The 10,995-nt window shown below is 53.5% G+C and overlaps 1 protein-coding gene across 3 annotated transcripts in view; it reads right to left on the reverse strand.

Annotated features, from left to right (window-relative positions):
* The window catches only part of PQLC1 (PQ loop repeat containing 1), a 44,709-nt gene that overhangs the window by 32,391 nt on the left and 1,323 nt on the right, over window positions 1–10,995 (reverse strand). For all 3 annotated transcript variants that reach the window (XM_011934366.1, XM_011934365.1, XM_011934364.1), the window contains exon 2: window positions 4,821–4,954. In XM_011934366.1, coding sequence (XP_011789756.1) covers window positions 4,821–4,954 — 134 coding nt within the window. The remainder of the gene's footprint in view (window positions 1–4,820; window positions 4,955–10,995) is intronic.

The raw sequence follows: 10,995 nt of genomic DNA on the forward strand, positions 1-10,995 counted from the left end.
TTTCTTTTATATTAACTTTCAAACTGAATTTGTGACCTTCAAAACTTACATCCCTATAAAAGATGGCTGGAAAACATTTACACTTTTATTTCCTTAGGTCATCTGACTATCCATGAGCACAGTGAAATGCAGTGCTTCAGGCCGGGCGCGGTGGCTCAAGCCTGTAATCCCAGCACTTTGGGAGGCCGAGACGGGCGGATCACGAGGTCAGGAGATCGAGACCATCCTGGCTAACACGGTGAAACCCCGTCTCTACTAAAAAATACAAAAAAACTAGCCGGGCGAGGTGGCGGCGCCTGTAGTCCCAGCTACTCGGGAGGCTGAGGCAGGAGAATGGCGTGAACCCGGGAGGCGGAATTTGCAGTGAGCTGAGATCCGGCCACTGCACTCCAGCCCGGGCGGCAGAGCGAGACTCCGTCTCAAAAAAAAAAAAGAAATGCAGTGCTTCAAATGTTTCCTCCTAAGTTATTTTCATGTCCTCATCAGTCTGCCAAGAATTGTGCCTCCCAAGGCCCATGGTCCCCCTTAGCATGTCCTCACCCTTAGGGTGAGGCTCAAGAATGTGCTTGGCAAAAGCAATAATTGACAAATGGGATCTAATTAAACTAAAGAGCTTCTGCATAGCAAAAGAAACTATCAACAGAGCAAACAACCTACAGATGGGAGAAAATTTTTGCAAACCACTCATCTGACAAAGGTGTAACATCCAGCAACTATAAGGAACTTAAATTTACAAGAAAAACACGAATAACCCTATTAAAAAGTGGGCAAAGGACATGAACACTTTTCAAAAGAAGACATACATGCGGCCAAAAAGCATATAAAAAAAGCTCAATGTCACTGATCATTAGAGAAATACAAATCAAAATCACAATGAGATGCCATCTCACACCAGTCAGAATGGCTATTAATAAAAAGTCAAAAAAAATAACAGATGCTGGTGAGGTTGTGAAGAAAAAGGAACACGTATATACTGTTGGTGGGAGTGTAAATTAGTTCAACCATTGCAGAAGACGGTGTGGTGATTCCTCAAAGACCAGAAATACCATTCAACCCAACAATCCCATTACCGGGTATAAAACCCAGGAATATAAATCATTCTATTATAGACACACGCACATATATGTTCACTGCAGCACTAGTCACACTAGTAAAGACTTGGAATTAACCTAAATGCCCATCAATGAAAATCATCTAGACTTTCTTCTGGATGAAGAAAACGTGGTACATATACACCACGGAATACTACGCAGCCACAAAGAAGAACAAGATCGTATCCTTTAGAGGAACATGGATGGAGCTAGAGGTCATCATCCTTAGCAAACTAACACGGGAACAGAAAACCAAACGCCGCATATTCTCACATGTAAGTGGGAGCTAAATGATGAGAACACATGGACACATAGAGGGGAACAACAGCCACTAGGGCCTGTCGGAGCGTGGAGAGCAGGAAGAGGAAGAGGACCAGGAAAAATAACCAGTGGGTACTAGGCTTAATACCTGGGTGATGAAATCATCTGTACACTGGCCGGGTGCGGTGGCGCACGCCTGTAATGCCAGCATTTTGGGAGGCCAAGGTGGGTGGATCCCACTTGAGGTCAGGAGTTCAGGAGTTAGAGAAATAATCTGTACACCAAACCCCCGTGACAAGCAATTTACCTATATAACAAACCTGCACATGTACCCCTGAACTTAAAAGGTTGAAAAAAAAAAAGAAAGAAACGAAAAACAGAACATGTTCAGAGCCAACAACCTTCCCTTCGAGGTGACGCCGCTGACAGGAAGACGGGGCTGGCCACCTTGCCTGGCACGGGGCCGTGCTGCAGGAGCTACAGATCGGGTGGCCAGAAGCCGGAGCTTTCAGTCTGAACTTCAGTGATGCTCCTGCCTTGCCCTCCCCTCTCCTGGCAGATGAGAGGACATGAGCCCACACCTTTCATCAAGGTGCCCTGTAGGAACAGGTCTGGGCGTGTCCACCAAGGGGACAGGGACATGCATAAACTCAAACTGGACTCCAGTATTAAGAGTGCTACAGATGTAAATCTCCAGAATTCTTAAACACACACAGCTACGCCTCAGGACACAGAGTTCAGGAGTGGATTTCCCACCTGAAGTCATTTGGGGCCCAGGAGTCATGCAGCTTGGTTCTCAGTCCCCCCCAGGGGGAGGGCAGGCACAGGGCACCCAGGCTGACCCCAGGAGCCCAGCCCTCACCCCCTCACAGCAGCCCTGGACTGCTTCCCAAATACTCCAGGCCTTGAGGAAAGGGTGCCCCAGCTTCCTATCGCCTCTGTAACAAGGTACCACAAACGTGGCAGCCACAACGCAGGCTGATTATCTTAATTCTGGAGGCCAGAGGCCCAACGGTCTCCTGGACTAAAACCAAGGCTGTGTCTCCTACTCATTCAAGTATGGGCAGAACTCAGCTCCCTGTGGTTGGGGGCTCTGCTGCCTGTAAAGCGACGGCCGACCCATGGCAGAGAGCCGGGCCCTCAGCTCCAGCACCTGACCATCTCGTCTGCGGCCCTTGTCACGTCTGAGGACCCCTGGAATTAGGTGAGGCCACCGGATAATCCAGGACCAGCCCCACCCAAGAGTCTCTCCGCCATGTACAGTAGCACGTCATAGGTTCCCAGGATCAGGGCATGGATGCCTCTCGGGGCCATTATTCTGCCCACCCACAGAGGGTGTTTAAAATTCGGATTCCCGGCCTAGCTCTGGAAACAGGGACTCACGTTTTTAACTCATCCTGGGGAACCAGAAGAGAAGTACTCCTTTGGAAGAAGTGACACAGAATGCCAGGCATCCACCATCCCACTCCCTTCTTATCCAACGCTCCTTTGATGAGACGAGAGTGCACCTGCTGGTAAAGTGAATGTGGGTGGGAGCTTACGATGCCGCTTCTAGGGGTATGCCAGTGTTCCAACATACATTCCCATTAAACTCCACGCTGGCTGCACTGCCTAGACACTCACAACCCGCCGTCTCTGGGACCTCGTGTCAGGCCACCTTCAACAAGATCACAAGGTCTGGCCTCATATCCAGAGCTGAGGGCAGCAGAAACACCCAGCAATGCACTGGGCATCTTAGGCACAAACGGTTCTCTCGGCTGGCGGGCCCTCCCACAGTGAGAAAATTCTTGTTCCAAGTTAAATATTGAGGTTCAAAGGGGCAGGGAACACGCCATGAGGAGCTCCGCTCCAGAGAAGGAGCAAAGCCTTGCAGGGAGCAAGACCGAGTCACCTAAACAGAAATGTAAAACCACAGTTCCTCACCTCGCGGGGAATCCGGCCAGTTCTTAAAAGCCTGCTTTCCGCCGGGCGCGGTGGCTCACGCCTGTAATCCCAGCACTTTGGGAGGCCGAGGCAGGCAGATCACGGGGTCAGGAGATTGAAACCATCCTGGCTAACACAGTGAAACCCCGTCTCTACTAAAAATACAAAAAATTAGCCGGGCGTGGTGGCGGGCGCCTGTAGTCCCAGCTACTCGGGAGGCTGAGGCAGGAGAACGGCGTGAACCCGGGAGGCGGAGCTTGCAGTGGGCCAAGATCGCGCCACTGCACTCCAGCCTGGGCGACAGAGCAAAGACTCCGTCTCAAAAAAAAAAAAAAAAAGCCTGCTCTCTAGGCAAGATCTGTGGTATCGTCAGCACCATCTCTGGTGTAATTTCAAACCCAAATCACAATAGGAGGGAACAGAGCAGAGACTCAGAGGAGAGGAGAATGGCGGGAATGGGAAGAAAGAACAGAACAAAAAAAAGACGCTGGTGCTCATCTCGCAGCCACAATGACACTACCTGGCCCAGGTCACACTGGCTGGAGGCTGGTCGGGTTTCTACAGAGGCTGAAAGCAGCACACATTCACCTCAGTCTAGAAACAGCAGCAGACAAAAAGGGAGAGGTGGGATCCTCTCCAACAGGAAGAACCAGTGATCGGGAATAGAAACAGGGACACAACTCCCCGGCAAGATCTCAAATCCACAGAAGCCCCAAACTAAACAAACTCTGAGGGAGACACTTTTCTCCAAGCGACAGCTGAGATCAACCTCTCTCTCAAAGCCAAAGGGAGCGCCATCTTCGACTGAGAAATTAGAAGAAAAACAAAAGGAAGGCTTTAACCCTCCTGCACACAAGAAGCCTGCCAGCCTGCATCTTCAAACAGGGTTCAGACTGGAACAAACTGTGTAAAAGGCAAACACTGGAAGAAGTATTTTCTATTTTCTAAGCCACCAAAGGTTAAGGAGTCATGTGTGCTAAGCATGTGCTAAGCATGTAATTGGTCCTGCCCGGCTGTCAACTCGGCAGTGTGCGTACCCTGCCCGTGTGCTCCGGATAAAGGGGTTGCCTGACCCTGTGGGGTGACTCTGGGTCTGTTTAACAAGGTCTGTGAGGAAGGCCCTGGCTAAGGTAGCCCGTGAGTCACAGCCAAACTGAAAAGGTGTGCTGTGTGTACAGGCCACGCACACAGAGACCAAACGCCTGACCTGGCACCGTCTGACCGGATGCAGCCAGGCACAGATGAGCACTTCTTGTTGGGACACACAAACCGTCTGGGATGGCGCTCACAGCCAAGAACTGTGAGGCTGTGTTAAGGCCTCACCCAGCTTCCAGTGAAGAAATCATTATCTTGAATTGTTTCAAGTTATAAACTGTTTAACTGAAGTCATTTAACACACTGAAAACACTATCAGTTGAAGATAACAGCACCACCTGGCGAAATGAAAGCTGCTTGGATCAGGACAGATTAGAGTGGCTTTTATTTCACCAGAGTCACCTTCGTCCTGATTCCCTGGGACTTTATTCCAAAGCGCCGGCCACCAACCTGCAAAGGAGCGGCGCCTGGCGTTGAGCTCGTTGGCCACACGGACCTCGGTGCACAGCTTCAGCATCAGCAGCATGGTCAGGATCATGATGGCGCTCTGCCACAGCAGTGGGGACTCAAAGCGCCTTCCAAACCTGTGGGAGAGACCCATGTCAGGAGGGAGGCCTACCCACGCTGTCCCTCCCAGCCCCGAACCTGCAGCAGGAGAGACCCTGTGTCAGGAGGGAGGCCTACCCACGCTGCCCCTCCCAGTCCTGAACCTGCAGCAGGAGAGACCCTGTGTCAGGCCCACCCACGCCGCCTTTCCCTGTCCCGAACCTGCGGCAGGAGACACCTGGGTCAGGAGGGAGGCCCACCCACACCGCCTCTCCCAGTCCTGAACCTACAGCGGGAGAGACCCGGGTCAGGAGGGAGGCCCATCCACTCCGCCTCTCCCAGGCCCCAAGCGGCATCCCGGGGAAGGAGCCCGGTTGGTGAACACCAGAGTGACCAGGCAACTGCTGCCCATCTCCCAGACTCCAGGCGGGGTGGGGCTCCAGTGAGGGGCCATAAGACCCCCACAGAGCCTGACTCGGACCCCGCAGCACATCTGGCCCTCCCCAGAACCAGTGGTCCAGACACTGGTACCTGGGTCTGGTGGTCCTGAGTCCCCCTCCCACAGCTCACCTCAGGTGCCCCAGGCCCTCCCTGCAGCCTCCGGGCTGCCACCAGGCAAGAAGCCCAGTTTCTAGCTCACAGCAGCCCTGCTTCCTGCCTGTGGAAGGCTGGTCAGTGTGGAAGGCTGGGTCAGTGTGCAGAGCAGCGGGTGGGCCAGACACAAAATTTCCACATGCACACACACTCTCCCACAGGAGAGGAGAAGGCAGCCAAGGGTCTGTACCGCCCCCGCCCCAGGCCTCCCTGGCCCCGTGCTCCCCTCGCTGCAGGCTCCCAGGCCTTCTTGCTGACTTTTGACCAGGGTTGAGCATCTCATCAGCTCAGCCATGAGCCTCTGCAGGGTAGAACCACAGGCCAATGACTGGCAGGCCCTACGGTCTCCCCATCTCCCAGAGTCACCACAGAGCTGGGACACGGGCCTGCAGAGCCACCATCTCCAAGGCTGGGCTGTGTGTGGCACGCACTCACGGAAAGCCCCAACCCTGACCCTCCCTGACTGTCCCAGGGCGGGAATCTCAGTCAGCCTGCAGTTTGGACTGAAGGGAATTTTCAATACTTGAATTGGCCGCCACCATGTCAAAGTCAGGAGATCCTACATAACAGCCTAATTTCCCAACTTCTGAAACACTGCAAGACTCAGCAACAACCACCACAGCCCCCACCTCTCTCTAGCTCTCACGCAGCTGGGCAGCCCTCTTAACACCCCCTTACCAACACAAAGCAGAAGGGGGAACCCCAGAGCCCCCTTAGCACCCCCTTATCAACACAGATCAGGAGTAGGGGGAACCCCGCAGCCCCCTTAGCAGGTGAGCCAGCCCAGGAGGTGAGAAGGTGCCACCTGCAGGTGAGGCTCCCACAGCAACCTGGAAAAAGCCACAGATGTTCTCCCGGGAGCACAGGCAGCCAGGATGCAGTCCTCAGAGAGTGGCCATGCTGATTCCCTCTGTGCTGGCTCCAGAGACCAAGGCCCTTCCCGGTGTCCTGGGAGCTCCTCAGCAGAGGGAGTGGCTGCCTGAGGTCACAGAGACTCAGGGAGCAGAGGGAAGGGTAGAGAAAACAGCAGCCCAGGTCCAGGGTGGACAGGGGGCCAGGCAGGCAGGCAGACAGGCAGACAAGCTGCACCTCCAGGAATATCACCCAGGTCAGCAGGGGCCACCACGGTCCCCTTGCCTCACTGGATGCTTCCCTAGGAAGCCTCCAAGAAACGCACAAGGCGAGACAAAGAGGCAAAGGGAGGAAGGGAGGAAGGGAGGGTGGTGGGCCCGGGGATAGAGGATGGCCAGCGGGAAAGAGGCAGCTTGAAAGGGGGTTTTCTGGGCCTGAGGCACAGGTCGGGGAAGCAGGGACGCTGTATGAGCAGGAATGCAGGGTGCATGGGCACTCTGCCCACAGGCTGGTTCCGGCCCCCACACCGGCCCCCTCCAGGCCTTGGCCTCTGCACTGTTACAGTATATTATACAGCACAGATCACAACCCCCAAGGCTGGAGGATACAGCCAAGCTCACAGTCACTTCCAGGACCGTTCTCCACTGGCTACCAAGCGGCCTGGGTGCCGGTCAACTCACCCACAGTGACCTGAGGCTGAGGAGGTGACACTGGGCAGGCATCTAAAATAGGCCAGTCCCCTGGGACACATGGAGGCCGCTTTACACCACGTTCACCTCCAGCAATGAGGCTGCATGTGAGCCATTTTGGCCATTCTGCATGAAAGGCCACCTGCGTTTTTTAAATGTTCAACAGACGCAACGAATGACCAGACAGACAAAGGAGGAGGCGAGCGAATCAAGGTTTGAGCTTCCCCATAATCCACACATCAAAAATCAAATCTAGAGGAACAAGATATGCACAGTAAAGAATAAGGACTTTTAAAACCAAGTGAGAGCGTACCCGGAGGTGAACAGTGAACTAATAGGGTGAAGACAAAGAAAAACACAAAATTTCAAAAACCACAGGGTTCCACAGAAGACGCACAAGGAACAAAACGAAAACGAAACAAAATCCAGCGGCATTAGTAATTTTAAAAGCTAATTAAAATAGATGCCACATTTACTTCTCAACTTAACTTTTTCTTCCTTTTAGTGGTAACAGTCCGTGCTGGCCACGAACTCAGGAGAGCACTTTTCCTCTCCTGCCCGAGGGCGTAACTCCCACGCCTCTTCTCCCAGCAGGTGCCAGGCAGCCCACCTGTGCGGCGCAGGAGCCTGCTCCTCGGGAAGCACCAAGATACCTCATCTAAGGAGGGCTCCGCAGGTGGCCATGCCCAGGTGCCCATCCGCAGGAAGAGACAGTATAGAGGGTGCACCATAACTGACCAAGCCCACAGAAAAACTTCTCTATGTTCCAAAATCTCCCAGAAAAACTCAAGCAGGGCCAGGCCCAGTGGCTCACACCCGTAATCCCAGCACTTTGGGAGGCCGAGGCAGGTGGATCATGAGGTCAGGAATTCGAGACCAGCCTGGCCAATATGGTAAAACCCCATCTCTACTAAAAATACAAAAATTAGCCAGGCGTGGCAGCGGGTACCTGTAATCCCAGCTACTCGGGAGGCTGAGGCAGGGAACTGCTTGAACCCAGGAGGCGGAGGTTGCAGTGAGCCAAGATCGTGCCGGAGGCAGAGGCTGCAGTGAGCCGAGATATAGATTGTGCCACTGCACTCCAGCCTGGGCAACAGGGCGAGACTCTGGTCTAAAAAAAAAAAAAAATCCAGCGAAAGAGAAGCTTTGTAGCTTTGTGTCTACTCTTAGGCACCACTAAAGCTCTGATACAATGTTTTCTTTTTCTTTTTTTTTTTTTTTAAGACGGAGTCTCGCTCTGTCGCCCGGGCTGGAGTGCAGTGGCCGGATCTCAGCTCACTGCAAGCTCCGCCCCCGGGGTTTACACCATTCTCCTGCCTCCGCCTCCCGAGTAGCATCTGAGTGCTCCAGCCTGGGCTCCCAGGAGCCTGCAGCCCAGTGTGGCCTGATCCCCGCCTGGCCTCTCTGCTTTTCCTCCACATACTCACAGCCAGCAAACACCAGCTACGAGACATCACTCAGCCCTTCTCCTGGCTGCTGGCACCAACCTGCCAAATCCTGCACACTGGCATTCCACAGAGTGTGATCTGCTGAATGCTGGTTTCACAAAACGGTAGTAAAGACTATAAGAAACAAAAACATAAGTGACCTATAGTTTCAGAATCCCTGGGTTTGTACTGTTAAAGCAGCCCCTGCAGGACTGCAGAGCCCCATATGCCATGTACCCCAAATCCCCAATGGGGGGCTGCCCAGAGGGACTGGAGCTCTGAGGACCATGCCCCAGCACCTTTGGAAGCGTGAAGATTCTAACTCCACCCCTGTGCTGGCAGACCCTGGCCTCTTCTCACGGGACCCCGGTCCCTTCTCACCAGAGCCTGGCCCAGCTCCACCTCTGCTCTCCCCCCAACCCATCCACCCTCCCCCCACCGCCCGGCCCCTTCTCACCAGACCCCGGCCCCTTCTCACCAGAGCCTGGCCCAGCCTCACCTCTGCTCTCCCCACCCCCACCCTGTCCCCCTCTCAGCCCCAGCCCCACCTCTGCTTTCCCGCCAACACCACTCCCATCCCAGACACTGAGTGTGCGTACACATGTGTGGAGCTGGGGTTGTGTGTGATGCATCCCGCGTGTCACTTCCGCTAAAGCACAAACCCTCTGCCCTACAAACTATGAAATCAAAGAGGCTGTGAACCTACAAAGCCTGGAGAGGGGAAGCCAGGAGTGGGGGTCACAAGAGGCTCCCAAGAGAGAAACAGAAGGGGTCATCATCCCCCCCTGCACAGCAGGTCCTGGGGACACGCATCCCTGTGGAATGCAGAGACAGCACATCCTCAGGCTGGAGGGACGCCCAGCAGGGACCAGTGCCCTCTGCTCTCCCCGCTTTCATCCCACCGTCTTCTGGAACACGCTGGGGCCCTGTGTGTGCACTCGGTGGTCACAGAAGCCATGCATGACCAAGACAGCCCAGGATATTGATTCTATGAAGAGACCCATGGACAAAGTTCAGAATTCCCTGGAAGGCTGCCCTGTGCTCCACAAAGAGCTCAAGTGTCTCTCGAAGGCCTGTAAGCAAGAACTCCCACTCCCAGCTTCAAACCTCTACATCAAGTGTCAGTTAGGTCATGAGGCAGCGACAAGATGGCACCAGGAAACTGGGTTAATCTCTGACTTCTCCAAACCAGATACTGAGATGGACATTAGATAGATTCTTTTCTTTCTTTTTTTTGAGACAGGGTCTCTCTCTGTTGGTCAGACTGGAGTACAGCTCACGGCAGCCTCGAATTCCTGGGCTTAAGTGATCCTCCTGTCACAGCCTCCCAAGTAGCTAGGACTACAGGTAATGCCACCACACCTAAGCTAATGTTTCAAATGTTTTGTAGAGATGGGGTCTTGCTATGTTGCGCTGGCTGGTCTTAAACTTCTGGCCTCAAGTGATCCTCCCACCCTGACCTCCGAAAGTGCTGGAATTACAGGAGTGGGCCACCATGCCCAACCTAATTTATTGTCTTTTAGCAACTTGGGACTATGAGCATACTGGGGCGGGGGGCATCCTCTAAGTGGAACTTTTTTCCCACCTAGTTATCTACCCTCATGCATTTTTCCTCCATTATTTTGGAGAAAATTTATTCTATAACCCTAAATTTATTCTATAACCCTAAAATTTATTCTATAACCCTAAAAATGCTCCTTCACAACATACACATGTGAGCTGGGGCTGTAGCAGGTAGCCTGCCAACCAGCGTCTCCCCAACTCCCACAACGTGCACTCAAAATATTCAACAGCATTAGACAATTAGAAACCTACTTCCCAGTCAACCTTACACTCTCTGAGGCCACTGCAGCACCGCCAGCCACTGTCTCCACAGCAGGAGACGGGAGAGAAAAGCAGTCTCCAAAATGAGCACCCCGACCCTCCCTCAGATGCAGCCTGGCCCAGAGACAAACCTTGAGGCAGGACTCGGACCCAAAATCCCCCTCCGAGATCACTGCAGGGAACAAACCTCCCTGCCTCAGAGACAACTCTGGGGAAGAGGCAGCCAACCCACTCGCTCACCTAAAAATCCCTGGCAAAGGCAAAACTAACACCCAGGGACACGTGGACCAACGGCTGCCCATGGCCGGGGCTGGGATGAAGGCTGTGGGGCAGGGAGGACCCCAGTTCATGAACACAGGACACCCCAGCATCAGAACTCATCAAATGGACACGAAAGGGGTGCATTTCATGGAATGCAAATCACACCTCAACAAGGTTGACTTAAAAACAGGCGGGCCAGGCACGGTGCCTCACGCTTGTAATCCCAACACTTTGGGAGGTCGAGGTGGGTGGATCACGAGGTCAAGAGATCGAGACCATCCTGGTCAACATGGTGAAACCTCGTATCTACTAAAAATACAAAAATTACCTGGGTACAGCAGCGGGAGCCTGTAGTCCCAGCTACTCAGGAGGCTGAGGCAGGAGAATCACTTGAACCCAGGAGGCAGAGGTTGTAGTGAGCCGAGATTGTAC

This window comes from Colobus angolensis, unplaced genomic scaffold (genome assembly GCF_000951035.1).
Source record: "Colobus angolensis palliatus isolate OR3802 unplaced genomic scaffold, Cang.pa_1.0 Scaffold135, whole genome shotgun sequence".
In the NCBI taxonomy this organism is placed as follows: Eukaryota; Metazoa; Chordata; class Mammalia; order Primates; family Cercopithecidae; genus Colobus; species Colobus angolensis.